The sequence below is a fragment of the Lagenorhynchus albirostris genome, chromosome 12, assembly GCF_949774975.1.
Source record: "Lagenorhynchus albirostris chromosome 12, mLagAlb1.1, whole genome shotgun sequence".
Classification (NCBI taxonomy): Eukaryota; Metazoa; Chordata; class Mammalia; order Artiodactyla; family Delphinidae; genus Lagenorhynchus; species Lagenorhynchus albirostris.
The window spans coordinates 70,962,825-70,989,918 of NC_083106.1; the positions used below are offsets into that span (position 1 = coordinate 70,962,825).

The 27,094-nt window shown below is 37.7% G+C and overlaps 1 protein-coding gene across 1 annotated transcript in view; it reads left to right on the forward strand.

Annotated features, from left to right (window-relative positions):
* Positions 1-27,094, forward strand: part of ME1 (malic enzyme 1) — a 193,010-nt gene that overhangs the window by 130,303 nt on the left and 35,613 nt on the right. The window contains exon 7 of the mRNA XM_060167405.1: positions 17,618-17,727. Coding sequence (XP_060023388.1) covers positions 17,618-17,727 — 110 coding nt within the window. The remainder of the gene's footprint in view (positions 1-17,617; positions 17,728-27,094) is intronic.

Sequence of the window (27,094 nt, forward strand, 5' to 3'; positions counted from 1 at the left end):
TCATAGACCTAAATGTAAAGCTAAAGCTATAAAACTTTTAAAAGAAAATATAGGAGAAAATCTTGGTGCCTTTGGGTTTGGCAAATATTTCTTATAGAAAGCACAAGTCATAAAAAGGTTTTAAATTGAACTGAAAATTGAAACTGATGCTCTTCAAAAGATGCTGTTCAGGAAATGACAAAGCAAGCCACAGATTGGGGAAAAGAGTTATAATACATACATCTGATGAATGCCTTCTATCCAGAATATATTAAAAAAAACCAAAAATCAAAGCTCTTACAGCTCAAGATAAAGAACTCAATTTTTAAAGCTGACCTAAAGATTTGAAACAAGACTTCACAATGATCATTAAGCACACGTAAGCTCCGTAGTCATCAGGGAAATGCAAATTAAAATCAAGTGAGGTGCCGTTACATACCCATTAGATGGCTAGAGTTTAAAAGTCTGATGACAAGTGTTGGTGAGCATTTCCAACAACTGACACTCTTATACATTGTTGGTGGGAGTGTAAAATGGCAGAACCACTGTGGAAAACTGTTCAGCAGTTACATTTTTTTATATACCTATCATACTACCAAGGAATTCCATTCCCTGGTATTTTCAAAGGAGAAATGAAAACTTTAAACTATTCATGGCAGCTTTATTTGTAAGATCCCCACACTGCAATCAACCCAAATGTCCAGATGTCATCATGTACCCAGATTGTGGTATAGCCGTGTAATGGAATAGTAGGAAGGAATAAAAGGAGCTAACGATTTATGCAATAGCGTGGATGAATCTCCCAAAATCAAGCTGAGCAATAGAAACCAAATACGAAAGATTTCTTGTATATTATTCCACATATATGAAATCTGGAAAAGACAAAACTAATCTATACCCATAGAAAGTAGATCAGTGGTTGTCTGGCGCCATTGTTGGGCTGAGGATTGATTAGAATGGGCTACAAGAGAGCTTTTTGGAATGTTTGAATATTCCATATCTTACTTGTAGAGATGGTTTGATGGGTGTACAGTTATCAAAACGATCAAATTTTATAACTAAAATGGGTGCTTTTTATCCTATGTCATTAAAGTTGATCTTAAAGAAAGCAAGGCACAGAAAAAGTCTTAGTCTGACAAAACTGTTACAGTGCCTCATTTGTTGAAGTGACTTTGTAGATGTTGTTATTTATTCTCCCGTATGTAGATTTTCCAGCCACTTTCAGTATTTTTCTCCTTTCTAAAGAATGTTCTACCTTTCGGCAGTTTCACTGCATAGTAGAAAACCTAAAGGAGTGTGAAAAACAAGAAGAATGCAACATTTGAATTGGTCAGTTAAGGCTGTTTCAGTGAGGAGGGTGTTGAAACTGTTGGTTTATTATAAAAGGTTATCAAATATCATGTATCTGTGTTACTGTTCTCCAGATATTCCACAGTGGGTTATTAATGGTGAAGTGGAACACGTATATACAGTATTTATGTGTATATTTTAAAAGAACGAAGTTATGAGAAACTGATTCAGTATTCTCTTGACTTTATCAGTCTACTGTTGCTCAGAAGTAAGAATGGAATCCTAATACTCTTACGCATGTGAACTGTAATTATCTTTTTACAGCGTATTTATGTTTCTTGCACATCTATGAAAAACGGGTGTGTCGAAATACTCCTATCTGGACAATGCAAAATTTATATATCTTGCCATGTATGCCTACCTCATTAGTAGTCATAGTTTTATTCAGAAATCTCTTATCAGAGAGCCTACAACTGTTCTCCATCTGGACTGCACCGAGAGCAAAATTATCAGATTTTTATTTCCTCACTTTCCACCGATCAGATTGGTGAAAGTCAGACTTTTGCAAAGCCTGAATACTTTGCATAGTAATAGGTGGTTTGTGTTGTTAATGACCTCTGTTGAGTATATTTTTTCAATTCTTTTTAGTGATTCAGAACTGCAAAAGGAGTTCTCAGAAAGGTAGTGGAAAAACTGAGAATTTGACCCAAAAGAGTCAGTTTATGAAGAGGCAGAACTCAAATGCAGGTAGTTAGATTCTAATGCCATGAGAGAATTAGCTTCACTTGAAGTGTTGTTTTTCAGTAAGTACTGTTTTAGGCACAGAAATACTTTGCCTTGGTTTGTATTTCTCAGTGATACCAGAATAAAATCATTAGTTTACAAATGATAAGTTATCATACTTCCATATACTCTTGTCCAAAATCAGATTTTGGAAATATGTCAGTTTGGCAGAGAAGGAGTTGCATTCTTGAAAACTTAGACTGAAATATGTGTACTTGTTAATTCAAAAGAGAGTCAGAATCATTTAAAAGTGATTTAATGCAAAAGGAAGTCAAAACAATTCTTCGAACTATGTCAGGTTCTGTTCCTAAGAATTGTTCAGAATTAAGTAGGGACTCTGCAATAGAATTCTAATTTTAGTGTATTAGATTAAATCACTTCAACTAATTATTGAACCATTTTAAGGGGAAAAGAAGGCATTGACATACAGGTAAATGTACCCATACAGGTGCCAATAGAAACAATCTTAAAGCAGTTTGGGCTTCAAAGACCTTCAGGACCAATGGAACATATGATGAACTTAGTTCATGGGGTCCCCAGTATGTGGGAAGAAAAGAGCTTATTAATAAAGCAGGGAACATGATATTTTTGGCATTTTTATTAGTATTAGGCAATAATACTTCGGTAAGAAATACTATTAATATGGAAATGTAAATAGTCGTAACTTCAGGACACATTACTGGTAGGTGGGTTCTGATTATGGAAAATGGTTAGTGTTCAAACTTTGACATTAGTCCAGACGATTGAGCCAGAGAGGCCCGATGTGTAATTTACATTGGATTTGTGCCTTCAGCTATTTCCAAACGTAGAGTTCTCAGATTTTTCTTGAATAATATACATAGATTTCTCTTATTCAGTGGCATAAGAATGGATATCTCGTTCAAAGTTTTTATTTTAAGTAGTGGTTACATGCAAAGTCCTTTTTCATTTTTACAGCGATTTTGAGGTTTCACTATAAAGTAGCGTGATTGATTTTTTTTTTCTTTAAAAGTTAGATGCGGATGAGTGTTCTCTCTTTCTAGGTAATACCCTGGAACTCTGTACAGTGATTACAGCCGATGTTCATAGTACTTTTGGAATGCCTCTTTGAATATTGTATTTAGAACCTATAGCGATTCTTTTAAATAGCACAGTGATGGCATTTAAAGAAAAATCCTTTGAGACTGATAGTGATTCTTGAGAACAGTCAGAACGAGAATATTGATCCAAGTCAGTATTTGGATGTAGTTCTTGTTCTCCAAATATTTCTTCAGATTTTTGTTTTTTTACAGCTAGTTAAGAAAGAGGGAAGAAAATTACCTACAAGATAGAACTAAGTAATAAAACTGATTTTAAAGTCACTTTGAAAGTCGTTGAGCAGTTTGCAGCATCATTGGATAAATAAATAGTCTTAAAGTGGACACTCTAAAGGATAGTATTCATATTCACTTGAATATATAAATTGTGACAAATGTCTCTGGAAATATTCTGTATTTTATAGTCTGAAATAAGAAGATATTTTCCTACATCAAAAAAGTCTCCTGGTATCATAAGTGGCTGTCATAGTTGGGGTTCCTGGCTTTTCTCTTAGGTGACAATACTCACTAGTGTCTGCTCCTGTAATCCGGTCTCCAAGGACCTTTCTAGCTTGGAAGTTTTATGGCTCTGATAATCTGCAGCAAAATCACATACAATTCTCTCTGCTGCTCAAAACCTGATCCCTAGTGTTTTGTGGAAGTTGTTGGCTTTTAAAAATAAACAGTTTGATCTAGTCTAAATTGGGAAGGAGTCACAGACAGATTTAGTGATTCAAACTGCAGAGGTAAATGACATGATTGAGGTTGGGGATAAGGTATTTACTGGAACATGCATTTGAGGAGACTTTTAATTCTCTATAGTAAGTTTGCAGATGGAGTTTATAAAAGCATTTTCTGAATTTCTGCATCCTTTATGTGAAGGCTTTCTGGGCATGGGACATGGTGCAGAGTAGAAATGGAGGATCAAAACACAAATGGCATGTTGAAACAGAGATCCGTCCATTAGAGCCAAAGCTGCCCTTGAGATTTGAGCCTGTGCCGGTGTTGCCTCAACTCATAGACACCAGGATGCAACCTTCCCCCTGCCATAAACCCACCTCCTGGCACTCCATCTTTGCAGTCCATCACGTGGCCTCTGGATATAATTCTTAGAAAGCCTTACTTCATATTTTTGTTATACTTGGTCTCCCGTTATAATGTAAAAATAACATCTCATTTGTCTAATTCCATATACCGTTTCACATACTTCATGCCTTTTCATACTTTATGTTTTGTATTTCCTCTCCCCTAAACCAAACTGCCAACATGCCCTTCCCTCTCAAAACTTCCCACTCTGCCTTTGGAAACCTGTTCCTTAATAAAGGCTCCCTAACTTCCTCACTGGATGGTCCCTTTACCTTCTTGCTTTCCTAAAACATGGCTCTCATTTAAGACCTCCACTGTTCCTGCAGTTCTTTCAAAGAATGATGCTTGTTGGTCCACACAGTGTTTTAGGGTTGGGAGGTGAGATCAGTGCCTTCTCCCCTCTGTCCTTTCAGACTATTAGTCCTTCATCCTTTTTTTAAAAATATTTATTTATTTGTTTATTTATTTGTTTATTTATGGCTGTGTTGGGTCTTCGTTGCTGCGTGCAGGCTTTCTCTAGTTGCGGCGAGCGGGGGCTACTCTTCGTTGCGGTGCGCGGGCTTCTCATTGTGGTGGCTTGTCTTTGTCGTGGAGCACGGGCTGTAGGCGCGTGGGCTTCAGTAGCTGTGGCTCAGGGGCTCAGTAGTTGTGGCTCGTGGGCTCTATAGTGCAGGCTCAGTAGTTGTGGCGCACGGGCCTAGTTGCTCCACGGCATGTGGGCCTGTGGCTTCCAGACCAGGGCTCGTGCCTGTGTCCCCTGCATTGGCAGGTGGATTCTTAACCACTGCACCACGAGGGAAGCCCAGTCCTTCATCCTTATGTAAGCCCCTCACCCTGGCATCTTTGGTGTTTATGCCAATTAGGTTTATCTTATCTCTATCTTCTCCCAGTTTCCTAACTGCCCTCCTCTAATTCTTACCTGTTTTCAAAGCCTTGCTCTCAACCTGCTTTCATTTCCGTGTGGGTGATGTGTTTTGTTGGCCTTTCTTGTTCTTAGGATCTGCATTTCTAGTAGCCTTTGGCCCATACCACTTTAGACACGCACTCATGGCTACCTCATGGGCCTTATGGCAGCTGCTCAAACTCTGACATACTGAAGTCACACGCTTTAATGTCTCACGACAGCTTCCTCTGCTTGCGTGTCGCTGAGGTTGCTCCAGAGCGGCACTCATGATCTTCCTGACCAAACCACCAGCGTCTTCTCCTGAGATGGCCTTTTTTTTTTTTTTAATATACTCCATCCTCTACCGAGCGGCCCAAGCTAGAAACTTGGAACTCATCCTTGATTTCTTCTCTCTCATCATCTACTCCTCTTCTCGAATCCGCCCACCTCTCCCTGTCCGCATTCTCATTCCAGGTGCAGGCCTGGGGTTTTGCGGCAGCCTCCTAAGGAGACTTCCTGCATTGGGTCCTCCCCATCTCTACTCCATTCTTTACCCTGACCACACAGAGTTAGTCTAAAATGCAAAGTGATCACGTCACACTCCTGTTTAATATCCTATTTTTAGGATCAGATACAGACCCCTCAACACAGGTTAGACGGCCTGCATAATCTTGCCCTACTTACCTCTCTAGCCTTAATTCTTGTCTCTTCCCCTTCAAACCCTGTGATTCAATCGTATTTAATTTATTTCAGTTCTTGAAATATGCCAGAATAAATATGATTTATTGAACCCTGGGCCTTTGAGCATGTTCCCTGTTTCTCACAAATTCTTTCCCTTTCTCTTAACTTGACAAACTCCTACTCATCCTTCAGGCTTTAGGTTCCTCTAGAAAGCCTTTGTTAATTCTCTTAATTCTGGGTAGGTGCCCCTGCTCTGTTTTGGAATCCTGAACTTCCTGTTACAGCACTTACCACACTGCATTATAATCTCCTACTTACTGTGTCCGCCCCAAACCTACAAACTCTGTGAGGGCGGGAATGTGTCAACAGCACCGAGAACAATTCCTGGCCTCTAGTAGGTGCTCAGTGTATTATTTGATAAATGAATAAATAAGGGAAGAAAGGAAGAATGCGATTTCTTTTTGAGAATGGGGGAGATAAGTTTATAAGAGCTCTCATTACACAAGACCTGCTTTAAAATAGGATGAAAAATTTTTTTACTGTGTAAACTGCTTTCAGTGGGGAAGTAAACACAAGCAAGGAGACTAACTAGGAGACTGCAGTACTATTGCAGTGATGTGGTCCAAAGAGCCTGAACTTGAATTGAGGCACTTGGAATAGAAAGCTTAACAATTACTGTGAAAGGTGTAATCATTAAAAGGCATAACAGAACTTGACCACTAGGGTGTAAGGTAGGAGACAAAATAGAAATTGATTACAGTATTTTGGCATTGGTGGAAATAGGGAGAGTTTGGATAATAAGTTTTGTAAGGAAAAAAGTTCAGAATTTCTAGGAGTTTTATATTCACATATAAAATTAAAATCAATAGAGAAAAGATTTCACTGATTTTGGAGGCAAGAAGTAATTTTTAAATGTTTTCTTAGTAAATATACTAGATAGAAATTTTAGTTATAAATGCAGTTTCAGAATTTGTTGAATTTTAAGGAACTTAAATTTTAACAAACCCTGCTGTCTTTTTTGAGAAGTAGATGACAGCCTAAGAAAATGGTTTCATTTTGTTTACGTTTCATTGTTTGTCCTTGGTGTAAAAAAGTTGTGAATTTTTTGATACTATAAATACTTCTGATACTATAAATAACTGAGTAAGAATGGTTAACAATATATTAAAATATTATCTTATTAACATGTATTTCTCATTAAAAAAATTTCATAATATAATATGTCTCCACATCTTTCTTACTATCCTTTTGGCTACATGGAGTTGGAGTTTCTTTGAAAGATTAGCAACAGAGATTATAGATTTAGAAGTTATTCATCTAAAGATGATTACTGAATCCCTAAGAATAGGTGAACTTGATAAGGGAAGATTATAGGAGGAAAAGAAGGAAAGAAAGGATGATTACTGCTGAATGTTTATAATTTCCAGTGTCACAGGGAATAATTAAGAGGTGTCAGCAAAATATAACAGAAAGAATGATAAGAGAAATGAAAGGTATATCTAAGTGTTAGAAAATAATACAGAAGTAAAGTTGTAGGAACTGGATTACAGTGGGTTAACAAATGAGTGAACACATTTCTGTTCTTAATTCTTACCGACAAGGAAGAATTAAACTTGAGTGGTTCTTGGCCAAAGAGAACTTCAGTCAACTTCCAATTCCTTATCCTGGCATTCAAGACTATTCATAATCTGAAATTCAGCGGCCAATGTTGATCTTCTAAAGTTCCTCAAACTATTGTCCTCAGGGTCCTCCAGCACAAACTCTGAGACATCTGTGGTTTTTTTCCCCACCTCACTCTTTTCCCCATTGGAATCCCACCAAGGGCCCTGTTTAAGCCTCAACCTAATTCACGTTGTCTTCCCTAAATCCTATAGTGATCTCTTTGTGTACCTCTGGTTTTGCTTTTAATTTGAACCTTCTTTAAATTTTCTGCTTGTATCTTTTGTCTTCCCAATGAGACTGTAAGCATTTTAAGGGCAAGATCCGTGTTTCCTATTTACTGCTCAATTTGCTCAGTTACATTTTTAAAAGTGAGTAATACATTATCGCTAAGGTACCCATCAGAGGTAAAATGCTCTGGATCTTGAATGCTGCATAGTGCCATGTATGTAATAAATACTAAAAAAAAATTTCATTAAATCAAAATGTGTTTGGTCGACCTGGTTACAGTGAATTCTTGATAGTTTATAATCAAAGAAAGACTAATGTTTTCACCAACATCTGTCCATATACTTTCTGTTATAAAAATACCTTGTATACGGAATACATACAAATGCTGTCTTGGTAGTTTTATGATAAAATTATAACTCCCTTATTTTATCATTACAGTCCTTTTCTTTCTAAACATACTGTTCACTTCACTGATGGCAACATTGGTGCTCTGTGGAAGCCAGTATATAAAGTTGTTAAAACCATGGACCCTGTGGTTCAGTCCAGGTCCTACAACCTATTAGCAGTATGAACTCAACCATGGCCCTAATCTCTCTGAGCTCCAGTTCCTTCATGCATAAAATGGGTAATAACTACCTTCCTCCCTGGGTTGCTGAGAGTTAAAGGAGGGAATCCCTATAAATGTGGAGCACTGTGCCTGGCCCTTAGTAAGTGCCGTCACTGTAATTAGGGTTTTGTCTAATTTAACAATGCCACAAGAGAAAGTTCTCTGCAGTTTTTACATGTTAATTTTATGGGTGGTATTTCTGTTAACTTCTAAAACCATTTACACCCACTATTTTATGTGATATTTTGATCATAAAATAGTAGGTTCTTTTCATAGTCACGTAGAGTCCAATTGGCTAACATCCTTGTGTTCCACTGCTTATAATTTCGTAGCGACAAGGCTGGTTCAATCTGGAACAAAATATCCCTTCCATGGCTTTCTTTTATTATATGATGCAAGATGCTTGTATCACAAAATGAATTCAGGGTGCCTCTCCCTATATCTTTAGGACTCAAATCAGAGTTAATTACCAAGTAGAGAAAATTCACGAAATGAAAACTGATAGGCAGTATTCTCCAGGGGATGATTCTAAAATATCCTTTTGTAAGTGATGAGGTATCTTGTGCACCCTTTTACTACCAATGCCTATTCCCAGACTTCACTTAGAAAACATTATAAATTCATAGCCTGACCACATTGTATCCTAAACACTGAAGGCAAGCCATATTGTGAGGATTTCATTTTAACCACAGAGAAATTGTAACCAGCCCCAAACCACAGGACCAAGTAAGTAGTAGGTCCAGGAATAGAACTGAGAAGGCTCTGATTCCTCCTCACATCCTGTAACCACAAGGTTCTGCTGCTTTGGTACATAATAACAGATCATCTGGTGCTGCTGGACCACAGTACATGACACATCAGGAGCAAACCATAGGACCCTGTCTGAAAACACGCAGCCTTTACTTTCTAAAGGGCTGCTTAGAAGCCAGAGAGGCGGGGAAGGAGCCATGATGAGCACCAGATGATTGTTGACTGATATTTGTGTTTGGGGTAAGCAGTTGCTACCACAGAGTTTGCCTCTCTGCTAAGGTTGTTTAAACAAAAACAAGGTAATGATTTATAGCCATGGAGATGCTTTTATTTGAGTTATGTTTAATCAAGATAGCTGAAGAGTGTCCTAGAATGGCATCGCGTCTATGAGAAGCGTAGACATTTTATGTTCCTTTCAAGAACTGGCCCACTCCCCATTTTACTTTAAAAGTTTTGTTTCTTTGCCTTTAGTTGATTTCCAGAGCACTGACATGGTTGTGTTGAAGTACTTGTCCTGCTGTATTGTTGCTGTGCGGGGAAGAAATTTGCCAGCCTCCTCACTGTGTCGTGCCGGAAGTATAGCTTACTTATCCTTACTATTTTATATGGATACAAATTACTTGTATTTACTTATATTTTGTTTTGTTATATCACAGATTTTTTTTTTCTGGGATTATTTCCTTTCTCTCTGAAATACACCCATTAGTAAAAGTCCTTTAGTAAAAGTCTTGGCTTTTATTTACCTGAAGGCGACTTTGTTTCAACCGTACTCTTGAAGAATAGCTTTGCTAGATATACTATTCTTGAATGAGATTTATTTTCTCTTAGGCTTTGGAGGGTATTATTTCACTGTTTATGGCTTCTATTGTTACTATTAAGTAATAGAAAATATCTAGTGATTATGGAGTACTTAGTGCCAATCTTTACACGTTGAACATTGGCACTTATCGCTTCATTTAATCCTGATAATATACTTATGATAATATGCCATTGTTATTCTTATTTATTCTGAGGGAGAAACAGAGGCACAGTGACAGAATTTCATCCCTGGATCTCTGACTCTAGAGCCCATGTTTGTTTTGTTTTGTTTTTTAATTGAGGTGTAGTTGACATATAACATTATTTTAGTTTCAGGTGTTCAACATAATGATTCAGTGTTTGTATACATTGCAAAATGATCACCACAGTAAGTCTAGTTAACATCATCACCATACATAGTTACAAAAAAGTTTTTATCTTTCAAGATCTACTCTCTTAGCAACTTTCAAATATGTAATACAATATTATTAACTATAGTCATCATGCTGTACATTATATTCCCAGGACTTATTTACTTTACACCGTGACGTTTGTAGCCTTTGATCACCTTCACCCATTTCCCCACCCCCACCCCCACCCCCACCCCCTTCTCTGGCAGCCACCAAAAAGTTCTCTGTATCTATGAACTTTTTTTTTTCTTCTTGTTTGTTTGTTTTTAGATTCCATATATACATGAGAGCATACGGTATTTGTCTTTCTCTGTCTTACTTATTTCACTTAGCATAATGCCCTCAAGGTCCTTCCATGTTGTTATAAGTGGCAAGATTTCATTTATTTTTTATGCCCAAATAATATTCCATTGTGTATATATGCCATATTTTCTTTATCCATTCATCCATTGATGGACACTTCGGTTGTTTCCATTTCTTGGCTATTGTAAATAATGCTGCAGTGAACATGGGGGTGCAGATATTTTTTTGAATTAATATTTTCATTTTCTTCAAAGAAATACCCAGAAGTGGAGTTGCTGGATCATACAGTAGTTCTATTTTTAATTTTTTTGAGGAACCTCCATACTGGTTTCCATAGTGGCTGCACCAATTTACATTCCCACCAACAGTGCATGAGGGTTCCTTTTTTTCCACATCCTTGCCAACACTTGTTATTTTTATCTTTTTGATAAGATTCACTCTAACAGATATGAGGTGATATCTCATTGTGGTCTTGATTTGCATTTCTGTTGATTAGCGATGATTAGTGATGTTGAGCATCTTTTCATGTACCTATTGGCCATCTGTATGTCTTCTTTGAAAAATGTCTGTTCAGATCTGCCCATTTTTTAATTGGAGGGTTTTGGTTTTTTACTGTTGAGTAGAGTCTATGTTTTTAAACTGCTAACACAGCCAAGCAAATACTTAAAAAAGAAGAATGAGAGATAAATAATATGACTAAATATTAAAGTCACTTAAAAACTATAGTAGTTAAAATAGAGGCATTTTTCAGTGGATAGAGAGATTAGTAGATTAATCATTACTATTATAGGCTATCATTACCGAGCAGTACCAACATGCTGTGCCTGTTTTCTCATCTAGAATAATAATAGTGCCTGCCTCATAGAGTGGTTGTGAAGAATAAGTGAGTGTACACACACACACACAACACACACACGTGTACACACACATATTATTAAAGGTTAAAAGATATTTGTTGTCATTAGCCATAGTAGAATAAAAGAGAAAAGCACAGAAAACTGACTCTACTATGTATGAGAATATAGTATCTGATTACAGGTGATGAGGAGAAAAGATAGGCTATTAAGTAGATGGTGCTGGCAGAGTTGAGTGAATTATATGGAAGTCAGACATTTTTATCTATATTTAAAAAAATCTACATCTAAACAGTGAAAAATAATACCAGTTAATCATTTTCTATATCCATGATATCACTAGAGGAAATTTTTGATTAATAGTTAAACGTGTGTGGAGAAGATTGTTATAAGCATGCCATCAAGGGCAGAAGCTATAAGTAAGAAGATGGAAAGATCTGACTACATAAAAATTTAGAATTCCTTTTGTAAAAACAAACAGGAATGCTGTGTAAATGATTAATGACACAGTATGCTGGAGTAGGGAGGCCACATGAACCATATATAACAGGAAGTTAATATTCTTAATATGTGAAGAACTCTTATGAATTAATAAAGAAAAGACTGTAAAAATAGAAAAACAAACCAAAGACCATATAATCTTCCAGGAAGAATTACAAATGACCAATGGACATAGAAAAAGATGCTAAGGTTCATGAGTAATCAAAAAAAAAAAGAAACAAAAATTCAGGAAACAGCCTTCACCTTGAATTTTACAGTGATTTAAAAAGATAGACCTTCAGGGACATAGTAATTATATGTAAATAACTGCAATGGAAGAAAAACAGATGATTTACAAAGTATTTTGTTGGATCAGAAGAAAGAGACCTCATGTACATTGTGATATCAGAATGTGGTAGTGTGAGACTGTCTTTGAAGTATAGGCATAATAGTAACAAGAAGTGAAAAGTGAGGGAAAGTTTGTCAGCCTCTCTTTTGAGAGGTTTGGCAGTAGGTGGAAAGAGATAAGTAACCATAGCTTTGGCTTTGTCATGGTCAAGAGACATGGTTTTAAAATCAGGGAGTCCTGAGGCTTCTTGGAGACAGGAAGGAACCAGTAGAGAAGGAGAAATTGAAGCCGTTAGTGTAGAGAGGTAGAGTTGAGGCAGTAAGGTCTGTAGAGAGATTAGAAACAAGGAAGCAAGAATACATCTCGGAAGTGGAAGAAGAAAAGAAGTAAAAGCACACACATTTTTAAATGTGGGGGAGCTGAGGAAGTGAAGATTGTTCACTCTGCATGGCATTCATCTGAAGTAGTGGCTGGTAAGAGATGGAATGCTTGTGGGACAAGGGGAGTGAAAAATGGTTTGCAGAAGCTGCTCTGGGATCAGGCTACGGACCAGTAAGCAATAGAAAACAAATATTGCAGGACTTGATTGAGGTCCTAGCTGAGACTCCATAGCATGGACTCGTGTGCTGTCTAAGTGGAATGAGGGAGAGCAAGGGGCCAGGGGCTGCTAGTGTTGCTGAAAACTCGGCGTCTGTGCACCAGTGGCGAATCGAATCTCAGAGACAGAGTTTTGGGTGAAGGAGGAAAGAATAGCTTTCTTGCTTTGCCAGTCAAAGGGGGACACAGAGGGCTCATGACCCTCAAAAACTATGTGTCCCAACCTAGGAGGATTTGGTGAGGAGTTTTACAGCAGCGGTTCAAGGACTGGGTTGCTGATAAGGATCAGAGTGTGTGCAGGTCCTGCACTCCTTTAATCTGGTCTCCTGTCGTCTCTTGATGAGCTTCTCTGGTTCCTTTCATCTGGCCTCAGGTGGTCTTCTCTGGAATGAAGGATGCTAACATCTTCCGTTTGTTGGGGGTTTTAGTTCTGTAAAGAGTTTAAGGATATTGTTATGTGTATGCCTTGAGGTGGAACCAGGACCTGCCCCAAGGCTGCACTATTGTTTCTTGACTGCTCCTCTCTTGTCTCTGCCTGCCCTCCCTTCCCTGATTAGCAACTGTTTGGACCTTGCCCTTTGGAACTCTGGGAAGTTCGTGGAGGCTGACGGCTATCCCGTACAAGAATAGGGAGGACAGAATCAGGGGACAGAAAGTTCTTCTATGCCCAGAAGCCCCACAGGGTCCTGCTCCGTTTCACTAGGGGGATGGCCAGTGCATGGATGGAGTAACTGTCTTCAGCATACAGAGGCGAAGCTAGGAAGAATGAACTCAGAGGAAAGGAAGGACCAAATGAAGAGTGGGTAGTGTGCTGGGGAAGGAGTTGGTGGAAGAGAGGGAAGACAGGACTAGGGGCAGAGAAGGAGAGTATTAGAGAATTTAAGATATTGGCAGTAGAACTTTTAGACCATTAACTTCTTATTCATATTTTATTAGTCTTTTTGCTCATACGGGAATTTTCTAATGCTGCTTGTTTGAATTAAAATATTACTTCTTTTAAAGGCCTCAAGGACTACTATAGAAAATCTTCTGAACAAATAATTAACATTTCCAAAATCACTCTGATAGAAAAGAAAAGAGGAAAGTATACGGGAAACAATTTTAAAGTGCTGGTGGAAAACATAGCAGTTTCTTAGGAATTTGTTTTCTTAGGTAACTGTAGAAAATATTTTCAAAGGAGGGGCAAATAAATATGAATAAAAATTATAAGAATAACTGTGATTTACATGATTTAAATTCCTGTTTGTATTTGGGAATTCAACCAAAAGAGAAAAATGTGTTAACGTCTTATAGCACTAAATGAATTTTTTGAAAAATCTTGGTTTGCCTAGGCTAACCTTTTTAACTCTGTTAATAGAAACTATTGATATTGAAAACGTCTATAACCTACTTAGTGCCAACTCTTTAAAAAGTAACATGAAACGAACTTGATTTTGTTTCTTGCTAAATAAAAGAGAAATTCTAGAATAAAAGTCATGTCTATTTAAATAATAGAAAAATTATACTTTTTTTGAACCAGTAAGAAAAACGCAAAACACTAGAACTTCTGGAATTTGGGCAAATAAAGGGAAATACCTACTCTGATGCAACTCATTCAAAGCAACTGATAGTCATAGTATTCGGCAGTACAGATTATTAACCGAACCAATTATTCTTATTGAATGAAATAAATTTTTGCTTACATATTATATTCACTTGATCTTCTCTCTACTGAAGTAGTACTGTCTGAAAGAGTTTTAAGTCTCTCAGGAAGCTTTTGATCTAGTTGATGAGACATCTACATGCTAGTAGTTTTAGACCCCTCGTAACCGGTATAGAAAATATTTGCCGATTCAAGAGTGACGGTGATTTGCAATGGCAGTGCATTAATAAAGACATGGGAAGGAGACGCACATGGCGTGTTTGAGAGAGGAGAAAAGTGGTTCAGTGGGGAAGGGACTTACCCTGCAATATAGGGAGAGAGAAGGCAATTGAAAAGATAAAATGTGATTATAGATCCTTGAGTTTAAGGAATTTGAGCGTCATCATCAGAGCAATCCACTCTCTGAATTTTGAGCAAGGGAGTAGCTGGCGGAAGTTATTGTTTTACAAAACTTTGGTGGCTGTATGTCATATGTTTGAGGGAGACAAGGAGAAGCAGAGACCAGTAGACTTTTTGCAGTCCTAGCAGGAGCGAGACTAATTTCTTTGGCTGTGATAATATTTAAATAGTAGAAATGATAGAAAATGGTAATCAACTGAATATGGTGGGTTAAAAAGGAAATAGTAAAATAATAGCTTCAGTCTTTGGGTCTCTGAGACATGGAAATATATGCTTCCATCATAGAAAAAAAATTGTTGGAGTTGAGAGTCAAGAGCCTACTTGACTTTGGAAATGTTCTGTGAAGATGATTGAGTTTCAATAAGCAATTTAGGTTGGAAATACAGAATAGATAATCTATAAGAAGGTGTTGGTTTAAGTCTTGAGGAGACAGACTTCACCATGAAGAGGTAAGGCATCATAAATGTTAAACAACCAAACCTATGCTTAGCAGCTCTCTATTAACTGTTGGTTTGCAACAAAACATAACCCCTAAAGACTAGTCAGTCTTTTCACTAGTTTATTATTCTGATTAAATTTTACAAAACTTTTCTGTTATAGAGCTCCTTATTTTTAGTTTTAGAACTCAGCGTTGTTCAAAGGTATATACTTAAAGGTATATATAATAACCTACAGGATAACAGAAAGGAATCAATCATAAACTTAAAGCTTAGCTTAAACATCAGGCTCTACCACATCATCAGGCAGACTTGAGTGCAGATCTCCCCTCCCCAGCTTACCTGGTGCCCAAGGCTATCCTCATCTATAAAATTTCACCCTGAGATTAGATGAGGAAATATCTATAAATTACATTCATCCAACAAATATTTGCTGAGCACTTATGGGTGTTATGGAAATGTAATGAGTTTAATTTTGGACTTTTGAACTTGAGGTACGTTCAAGTGAAATTATCCAGCTGGTCATGAGATTTACAAGTCTGGAGTTCACAGGAGTAGAGTAGAAACATACCTTTGGGAGTCGCTGTATATAATTGGTGATTAAAAATATGGGTAGGATTGAGATTCTGTCAGGACGGACGGACGCGCACACACACACACACACATACACCATGTAGTAGACCAAGGACAGAGTCATGGGAAACACCAATGTTTAAGTGCTAAGAACTCCTTAAGGGAGAAAGAAGAAGAAATGATCAGTAGTTTAGGAGAAGGCACAGAAAAGCGTGATATCACAGAAGCCTAGGGAATAGAGTTTCAAGGAAAAAAGGTAAACAGAATTAGTGGCAATGCAGCAAAGAGCCCTGGTAAATTAGGGATGGGAAACAGTGTTTCTTGGATTTTTAGTTAGGAAACATTCTAATTTTAGAGGAGCAATTTTAGCAGAGTCGTGAGGACAAAAGGTAAATGACAGGGGATGGAGAAATAATGTAAACTGTAAACTAATATTTCATATACCTTAAATGGAAAGGATAGGAAAAACATGGGGTGGAGAAAGAACTTTTTCCCTCTAATGAGAAGCTCCAAGTCAGTTATCAAAAAAGAGGAAGGAACTTGTCCAGAAGAAGGAGTTGTAAATAGGAGAGAGGGAGCTAATTAAGAAGGAAGTGTTGGGAACGTGGGCAGCAGCGGTGAGTTACCTTAAACAGGAAGAGGAGCGCCTTGTTGACTGATGCCTGCAGGGTAGCGCTAAAGATAGAGATGGGAGATGGGAGATGCGGTGGGAGGAGAATAGTTGAGGGAGATCACACATTATGCCCTCACTATGCCAGGAAGTAGGAGACAGGTGAAGAGGTCAAGATTTAAAAGGATTGGCGAAGATTAGGAATAGCCTTTGGGTGCAATAGCAGTGGAAGCTGACCAAAGACAGAGAAAAGGAATCATAAGTATGGCAGCAGTGGGAGTCTAGCCGAGGTTGGAGACCATTCATCTCTAAATCACCTAGCAAGGATGGCCATGGCTATAAGGCTTTCTCTGGTAACTCTCAGATACTTGGGGTATCAATGGTGTTAATTTCCCTTGTCTTGGATGTACAGGCCATAGATGATCATAAGAATAAAGGGTCAAACCAGTAAGTTAGTTTCAGGAATAAAAATCTGTGCTGTATACTTCAAAGCTCAAAGCTTTTCAGTGTTTGGTTGTGGCTATAGAACAAACACCAGAATCCTAGGCTAGAATGTTTAAGGTTTCCAACATAAAATTCTGACCGTGTCTCTCACTGCACCCTTACATGCACCGAACACGACATTTCGGCCGAATGGGGCTTCTTGCTAATTTTTGAATGATTTTTTTTTCTCTCCTAACTTTCACTTCGGTTACTTTGCTTCTGCTGTTTACTCAGCTTGTAGAACCTTACATCTCTACTTTTGAAATCATGACGTGATTAAAACTCAGTTCATTTGTTACCTGGTTTGTAACCCCAGTCAGGAGTGATATGTGGCTTCTCAACATGTTATCCCTTGTTTGTACCACTTTCATATTACTTTTCATGCACTTTTCATTTATTTCAAAATAATTTCTACTAACTTTTAAATTCCTTGACTGCAGGGTACCATATTTTTGCCATCTTTGTAGTATTTCACAGTGCCAATGCAATGCTTTTTCCTGTAGTAAGCATGTAGTAAATATTTACTGAACAGACATTGTATTATATATTTATACTAAGTAGCAAGATAGGACCTTTAAAAGAAAATAATGTTTTGCCTTTTCTATAGTCTAATTTTCCAGGTTTATTTTTAAATGTTATTTCATTAACCTCTTCTAATGTGAATATTTTGTCCCATAGGTATGGCATGAATTGCCTTATTCAGTTTGAAGATTTTGCCAACATAAATGCATTTCGGCTCCTGAAAAAGTATCAAAACCAGTACTGCACATTCAATGATGATATTCAAGGTAATCAGATTTTCACTGCATGTAGATCAAGACCAACATGTCCTGATATTAGTTTGTAATTTTATAATGATTCAAATTCAGTAAATTTGCACTGGATACCGATTAAATGCCAGGGATTATGCTTGATGATTTCACACATTATTTCTCATTTAATTTTACGTATTTGAGAAAAGTACTCTGTGACTTTAGAATGTACCATATTACGTGTGAGCTAGAGAACAGGTGCCCTAAAATCTGACAAAATCCCCAGTGATTATGGCTAAACAAAGAATAAAATGTATGAAAATATATTATTCATTGTTTAAAATGAAGACTGTATATTTTTCTCTCTTCAGCCTTCATCTCAGTCTGAGCTTAGAGATCAGTCACAGTTTCTGAGCTTTACCCCAGTAGAAGCTGCCTTTGTATACAGTGTGTACCGCGGTTTCCTGTTTGTCTTTGATTGATTGTAGATGCTTGGCTACCAGCTTTTGTCTAAGTTACTTGTTTTGTTTCTCACTAAGCCTTTTCTTGCAACTCTCTCTAGATCCACCCCCCCACCAACCCACCTCCCCAAATCCGAAACCTTCCAATGAGAATCTTACTCTTCCTGTTTCATGAAGGGCAGGTAGAATAAAAGCGCAGGCAGAGATCCAAAGGAGGAAGACCATAGTAAGTTCCGGCAACCTGAAAGAAGATCACAAATGGCTTCCATTTCACTCATCGCAGTGAACATTTTTCAGGGTTGACCTTACTTGGATTCTCAGCAGCATTTAACATTGTAGACCCCACTGTCTTCCTTGAAATACTCTCTTCCGTCAACTTCCGTGTCACATGCCCCTGCTGACTTGCTTCCTACCTCTTTGAATTTTCACCCTTTTTTTTTTCCAGGTTCATCCCTCTCTGACTAGCTATTAAATGCCAGAACACTGCAACACTCAGTCCCAGGCCCTTTTCTCTTTGTTCTATTATATCTTAGGTATATACTGCAAGGCCACCCATCCCACTAGCAGATTTATATATTTAGCCCAGACTTCTTTGAATTCCGGGTCCATATACCCATCTGGTTATTTAAAATTTCCTCTGGGATGTCTCAAAGTTATCTCATACTCAACCTCCCCACCATCAAACTCTTATTTCCCCACCAACCTCAGCCTTCTTCATGTGTTCTCCTTCTCTGTGAATTCCTGATGTCTCTCTCTTCTTCATCTCTCCCTGCCAAATACACTCCATCACTCATCCTCCTGATTTTCTGTTGTAAAAGTCTGTCTCTTCCACAGATTCCTCTCCATTAACCTAAGGTAAGTTACCATCATCTCTCCTAAATAATGGGCATTTTCTAAGAAATCTGTCCACATTTACTGTTGCTTCCCCTTCTTATGTGTTCTCTCCATAGTATGACTGCAGTTTGCCAGATGTAGACGTAGGAGCTGAGAATTTTGTGACAAGCCAAAGTTTTCTTTTTGCCGTAGATATCTAGTCATATCATCCGTTCCATAAAATACTTGAATGGTTTTCCATTGCACTTAAGATGAAAGGTGAAAGTCATAAATATGGTCCAGAATGCATGGTCTGATCCCTACCTGTCTCTCCAACCTCATTTTTTTTTTTTTTTGCCATTCTAGCCATCACCGTCTTTTTCAGGTCCAAACATAAGCCAGACTTCTTCCTGTCACAGGGTCTATTCAAATGCTGATCCATCCTCCTAGAATACTCTTCCCTCCCCTCTTCAAATCTCTTCTCAATCATGACATTCCTCAGGAGAATCTTCTGGATCCTTGTGCTAAGTCAAATCTACCTATCATAGGCTTGCATAGCCCTACTTATTTTTCCCTTGTTGAACTTATCACAGAAACAGTTCTATATATTTATGTAATTAAAAAAATTAATATCTCCCTCCCCACTAAACTTTAAGCTCTGTGAAGGACAAGAATATGTCTGTTTTGTTCATCACCTTGTCATTAATACAGTGCCCAGCCCACAGAAGGTACTTAATGTTAATGAAATGAATGACTGTAACACATCCAAAGCAGGAGTTAGCAAACTACAGCCTATGGGCCAAATCCAGCCCACTGTCTGTTTTTGTAAAGTTTTCTTGCCACACAGCCATGCCCATTTGTTTATGTATTATTTATGATTGCTTTTGTAAGTCTGGGGCAGACATCATGTGACCGCAAACCCTAAAATACTTACTATCTGGCCGTGTACAGAAAGAGTTTGGCAACCTCTGGTCTAAAAAGAATTGGTGAGGGTCGAACTAAGGAATTAGGTTGGCTAAGGTAGGCGTGCATTTTGGAGAGAACCCTTTCACTGTTTTCAGTGTAGAGACTAGATTCATTGGGAGCAAACCTAAAGGCTGTTGCTGTAGTCCAAGTGCATGGTGATGGTGCCTGGTTCTGGGAAAATGCCAGTCAAGACTTAAGAAATAGATGAGTAGTTGTTGATGATGAGGGTGAGGAAATGGCCAAGGATAGAGCCTAGGTGTTTGCCTTGAAGAACTGGTAGAATGGGAAAGCAGTAACTAAGAATGAGAAAATGAGAGGCATTATAACATATAGATGTTAAGAACTCTGGGGTCAGACTGACTTGCTTTGCTCCTTCTTCATTGGCTGTGGACTTTGATCAATTGACTTCACCTCTCTGAGTTTTAATTTCTCATCTATGGCAGGAAGTTATATAATAGCTTCTATTTTTTTCTTTGGAAATGAGAGGATTAGAAGTTTGATGAGGGTAAAGGGAATTTGAAAGAACTGCTGTAGAGGACTAGAGAGCCATCTGACCATGAAACACAAAAGGATTCAGTAGTGGTGCTGAGGGTCCACTGAAGTTGAAAACCACAAACATACCATGACCCCAGGCTGAGCAGCTTGAGTGCAAGAGCTTAGGAGTAGGCAAGGCCAGGATGGTCAGTTGGGTTTATCTATGCTGGGTATTTTATGTATTTGTGCAGAGAAAGGACAACGGGATAAGAGTTAAGGTTAAAGTATGACCATAGCACTAAGTTGGATAGAGAAGGAAGTGAAGATATAAGGATGAGTGGATAGGACCAAAGGGCTAGATTCCCATGAAATTAAACAATAGGTATAATGGGGATATAATTGAGTAAAGAACTGGAAAGGTAGGAGATTGCGACCATGATGAGTGAGGTATTCTAATGTAGTTCTTCCAAGAAGGATTATTAGTTCTGAGAGATGAACCGAGATGAAACTTAGGAGGAATGTAGCCAAAGTGGAGTAAGGTGAATGCCATTGGAAATGAAGTGGTCAAAGAAAAGCTTACATGTAAAATGAGGATGATAATATTTCTCTCGTAGAGTTTATATTGTGGACAAAATAGTTATTTGTGAAAATACTATCAACTGAAATATACTTTATAATTTTTAAAATTGACTATGCTTAAGTTCTTTAGTATAACATAGCTATGTGAATATAGTGTATTTAAAGATAATGAGTCTCTTTTTACGTTTTGAGGCACACTAATGTAATTGGTCTACTCTTTCTTTTCCTAAAATCCTTTGTGATGTTAATTACATTATTACTTTATTGCCATCTTCATGACAAAGATCCTTATGTTATTTCAACTTCATTTTCTTCTTTTTGTATTCATTTTTTTGAGTGTTTATTTATAAAAAGTGAATATGTGGAGGATTTCAGAAAGGAAATGAAGACAGTCTAATTTTAATGTGCTATAACCCTAACTTGAAGATATAATATATAATGATAGAGTGCCTCTGATGCTACAGACATAGGCTTTGTAGATCAGTGTCTATAAGTCACTTATCAGTTCATTTTGTAGTAGTCTCTAAAGTAGCCACCAGTTAACTGTTGAACAAAAGTGTCCTGTCCTTTCTTTAATAGTCTATATCTTTTGATTTTGTGGGTCTCACAGAAATGTCTGTATAGACGTTAAAGACCGGTATTGCACAGTTTTGAATCGTTTTACAGAATAAATAGGTATCAGAGTTCAGTTTAGAGAAAAGAACGCTAAATCCAAATCATCAAACAAAATGAGCAATTAGGAATTAGGGTCAGCATTTCTGTCAACTGTGGCCAAGAATTTAGGGGTCAAGGCTTGGGCTGCATCAGCATTAAAGTCAGGAGCACAGGAAATCTGAGGCAGATGCCAGGCCAAGCCAAGAGCACTGCATGTGGAGCTGCCCTGAGAATCCACAGCGGAACATTTCCCCCAGCAGATCACCCCTATGGAGCATCAAATAACTAGTTTTCACCTCAACTAATCTGCCTAAAGTATAATCTGCACACACACAGTCTACATATTTCCACATTTTAGGGTCCTACTGCCTTAGCCAACAGAAAGTTACGTTTGAGAAAAATGGGTCTAATCTCTGACTAGACAAAACTTGTGGCAAGTTATTGGGGTTCTGACTAGAAATGACCAAACTGTTTTGTGCTTTCTCCATACCAAAATAGTGTCCTTAGTGACACATCTTCCCCATATGTTTCTATTTTACCTTTTTAACCTTACGTTTTTACTATTTTGCCCACCGATGTCATACTTTCCTCACTGTGGGCATAGAAATTGCATTCTAGTGCCAACAAAAATAATTACATAACTATTACAGCCTTACCATGTAAATAAATGCTTTTACACTGGGCCTTTGGGGGAACTTTCTTTCTTTCTTTTTTTTTTTTTAACAGATGTGTTATTTAAATTTATTAGCATTTTATGAAAAGTATTTGATTTTTAAAAATACTTAAATTCTACTATATTAATGATCTAAAATAATCTTAAATGATAGAGATTTTAGTTCAAAATTTATTTAGACCTTAATGCATTCTAATTATAAATTATTGCTAACTAGAAGAAGTGTGCAAATTAGCTATTAAGAAATGGAAATTACGGGACTTCCCTGGCGGTCCAGTGGTTAAGACTTCACCTTCCAATGCAGGGGATGCGGGTTCGATCCCACATGCCTCGCGACCAAAAACCCAAAACATAAAACAGAAGCAATATTGTAACAAATGCAATAAAGACTTTAAAAATGGTCCACATTAAAAAAAAAAAGAATTTTAAGAAAAAGAAAGAAAACAGAAATGGAGATTTAATAATATAATCTGGAGACCATCAGAATTCAACAAATTCAGATCAAAAGAATAAGGTCTCATCCTTTGGTCTTTAAAATCAGCTGCAGGGCTTCCCTGGTGGCGCAGTGGTTGAGAGTCCGCCTGCCGATGCCGGGACATGGGTTCGTGCCCCGGTCCGGGAGGATCCCACATGCCGCGGAGCGGCTGGGCCCATGAGCCATGGCCGCTGAGCCTGCGCGTCCGGAGCCTGTGCTCCACAACGGGAGGGACCACAACAGTGAGAGGCCCGCGTACCGCAAAAAAAAAAATCAGCTGCAAAAAGAGATTTTTCTTCCCACAATACCCTCTCTGGAATAGCTATTCTCTAACTTGACATTCTGAGTAATTTACATAGAAATTTTTGCCATAATGAACTAGCTTGTTAAGATTTTAAAAAATAAGGTAAATGTAGCCTAATCTTATACCAAATGCTTTGATAATTGAAAAGATCAAAGTCAGACATGGTAGAACAGACATTTCACAAATGAAGGAGTACCATTGGCCTGAAAACATGTTTTAAAGTTTAACCACACCAAGTTTTAAAAAGCGTATTAAACAGCAGATGACAAACTCATTTTCTGTATCAAGCTGGCAAAGATTTTTATTGTAATCCCAACTGTTAATGATGCTTTAGGAAAATGAACACTCTTGTACATTGATGTTGGGAATATAAACTGGTACGACTCTTGGGGTGGCAGTACATGTCACAGATCTTAATTATGCAGATCTTTGATCCAAGAATTCTGTTTTTAGAAATTTATCCTCTGCAGACGAAGGTGTGCAAAACAAATATACAGGGATATTTAGCTAGTTAGTTTACATATTTGTTTATTTTCAAAATGAGATGTAATTGACATATAACACTGTATTAATTTTAGGTGTACAGCTTAATGGTTTGATACACGTATGTATTGCTAAATGATCACCACAATAAGTTAACATCCATCACCACACATAGTTACAAATTCTTTTTTTCTTGTGATAAGAACTTTGAAGATCTACTCTTGTGCCAACTTTCAATGTACAATATAGTATTATTAACTTAGTCACCATGATGTACATTACACCCCCAGAACTTATTTATCTTCTAACTGGAAGTCTGTGCCTTTTGACTCCCTGTACCCATTTTGTACAACTGCCACCAGTCTGTTCCCTGTATCTATGTGTTTGTTTTTTGTTTTAGATTCCACATATAAGGGAGATAGAGTATTTGTCTTTCACTGTCTGACTTGTTTCACTTAGCATAGTGCCCTCACGGTTCATCCCTGTTGTCACAAAAGATAGAATTTCTTACCTTTTAGTGGTTGAATAATATTCATATATATATATCTACTTCACATTTTCTTTACCCATTCATTTGTCATTGGACACTTGGGTTGTTTCCACGTCTTGGCAATTGTAAATAATGCTACAGTGAACATAGGGGTGCATGTATCTTTTCAAGATGGTGATTTCGTTTCCTGCAGAGAAATACGCAGAAGTGGAATTGCTGGGTCACATAGTAATTCTAGTTTTAATTTTTTGAGGAACCTCCATAATGTTTTCTGAAAACACATAGAGGCTGCACCAATTTACATTTCCACCAGCAGTGCACCAGGGTTCTTTTTTTTCTACATCCTTGACAACATGTGTTTTTTTTTTTTTGTCTCTTTTTTTTTTAATACCAGAAATTTAGTTTATTCAGGAAGAGCAGAGGAATTGCAATTTGGGAAATGCATCCTGTAGCAAATTACAGGAGGGTCCCTTGTCTTTTTGATAATAGCCATTCAAACAGGTGTGAGGTAATATCCCAGTCTGGTTTTGAATGGCATTCCCCTGATGGTTAGTGAGGTCTTGCCCATTTGTATGTCTTCTCTGGAAAAATGTCTATTCAGATAAAGATATTTACTGTGATGTTATGTTTAATGGCAAAAATCAGAAAGCCTCTAAATACCCAAAGATACAGGTTTGGTTAAATAAATTATCACAGTTTCATCCTATAGGATATTACAACTATACAAAATAATATTTTAAAATATATTATTGATATGGTAAGATAGTCAACAAAATATTTTTAGGTGATAAAAATATGTTAAATAAGTATGTTAAAATAATAAGCATGGCATGAGATTTTTTTAAATTAATTTTTATTGGAATATAGTTGATTAACAATGTTGGGTTAGTTTCAGAGGTATAGCAAAATGAATCAGTTATACATATATCCACTCTTTTTTAGATTCTCTTCCCATGAAATATTTTTCTATAAAGTTTTCTTGAATTTGCATATATCAGGTAGAGAAAGAACTTGTAAGAATGTACATCAGAATGTTGAAAACTACGGTACCTAGACAATGGGATTATAGGTGACATATTTATTATTATATTATTTATTATTCCTGCCAGTGTCAACTTTCTGCCAGTATTCTTCAAGCCAAGTAGGGAAAGAATAAACTTTCATTTAGTCTTTCTTATTTTGAGTATGGTACCATTGCACCCATTATCCCTGGAACCTTACAATTATGTCTGGTGCCTTACAGTCCGGAAACCCTCTTTAGAAAATAAACCTCTAGGGGCTTCCCTGGTGGCGCAGTGGTTGAGAGTCCGCCTGCCGATGCAGGGAAACGGCTTCGTGCCCCGGTCTGGGAAGATCCCACATGCCATGGAGCAGCTGGGCCCGTGAGCCATGGCCGCTGAGCCTGCGCGTCCGGAGCCTGTGCTCCGCAACGGGAGAGGCCACAGCAGTGAGAGGCCCGCGTACCGCAAAAAAAAAAAAAAAGAAAAGAAACTTCTAGTTTCTTTCTAAACCTCCAGGGTGTGGGAGAGTCAGCTGTGTGCCGACAGGAGAGGGAAGTGGATCTGGGTTCAGACAACTTCTTAACAGATTTTTGAGCAGCTTCCTGTGTGTATCCTCTCTTTTATCCCCACTTCCAGAGGTACTTGGTGCCTCCTACACTCAGGCCCTCAGGACCGGGGTAGGTGCCCAGGACCTCTCACATTCACCCCTCAGGACCAGGGTAGGTACCCAGGACCTCTCACATTCACCCCTCAGGACCAGGGTAGGTGCCCTGGACCTCTCACATTCACCCCTCAGGACCAGGGTAGGTGCCCTGGACCTCTCACATTCACCCCTCAGGACCGGGGTAGGTGCCCTAAACGCCTCAGTCTGTGTGCTTAAACACATTTATTCATCCTCCTCCTGCCTCTAGTTCTTGTTCTTCACCTGATCTATTTATCTAGTAAAGCACTGTAATAATTGGATTATACATAAGTCTTCTCTACTAGTTTTATATAGTAAGTCTAATCAGATTTAATAAATGAATTGCATTAGTAGAAGTGATTCTTTGATAAAAGGTAAGACTGATATTTAATAACCACAGCAAAGGGACAGCATAAATGGTGACTTAATGTTAAAGTTGTACACAAAGACAATAGAAGTTTCTACACTTTTAAGATTGACCCTTTAGTATCTCGCTAACAATGTTAAATGTTAAGTACTCTTTAAAAGTGATAGTACAAAGATAAACTTTAACCTGTCTTTGATTTCCTAAAAGTTTAGTTTTCAATCTCAAAGCAGAAGTTACTTTGGAACAATTTAATGTGGAGACTCACATTTTTATGTAATATCAACTTGTCACATTTACTCCCTTGATTGCAATGAAATTTAAATCAAGGCAGTATCAGGCAGTAGGACCAGGTTATGTAGAAGAATCATGTTCAAGTTCACCTTTTGGTAGTGCTAAATATTTCTAATTTTGTTAATTAATTCTGTAAAGAGAAGTTTAGATGTTTCATTATGTCCTCAGGAAATATTATAAAATATATTTTTAAAATTTATTTATTTTATTTATTTATTTTTGGCTGCGTTGGGTCTTCGTTGCTGTGCGCAGGTTTTCTCTAGTTGCGGCGAGTGGGGGCTTCTCTTGTTGCGGAGCACGGGCTCTAGGCGCGCATGCTTCAGTAGTTGTGACACGTGGGCTCTAGAGAGCAAGCTCAGTAGTTGTGGCACACGGGCTTAGTTGCTCCGCGGCATGTGGGATCTTCCCGGACCAGGGCTCGAACCCATGTCTCCTGCGTTGGCAGGTGGATTCTTAACCGCTGCATCACCAGGGAATCCCCATAAAATATACTTTTAAATATAAGGCTCTGATATCCAGTGTAGATAGAGACTTATTTTGCCTTATTTGGGGTAATATGTCTGAACTTAAAACATTTTGAGTTTTAGTGCAGAATGATGTAGCATAACCATATAAAAATATCACACATTATAGCTAGTATCTTTTGGAATATTTTATTCTGTCTATCCTTAAATGCCCAATTCTATTTAA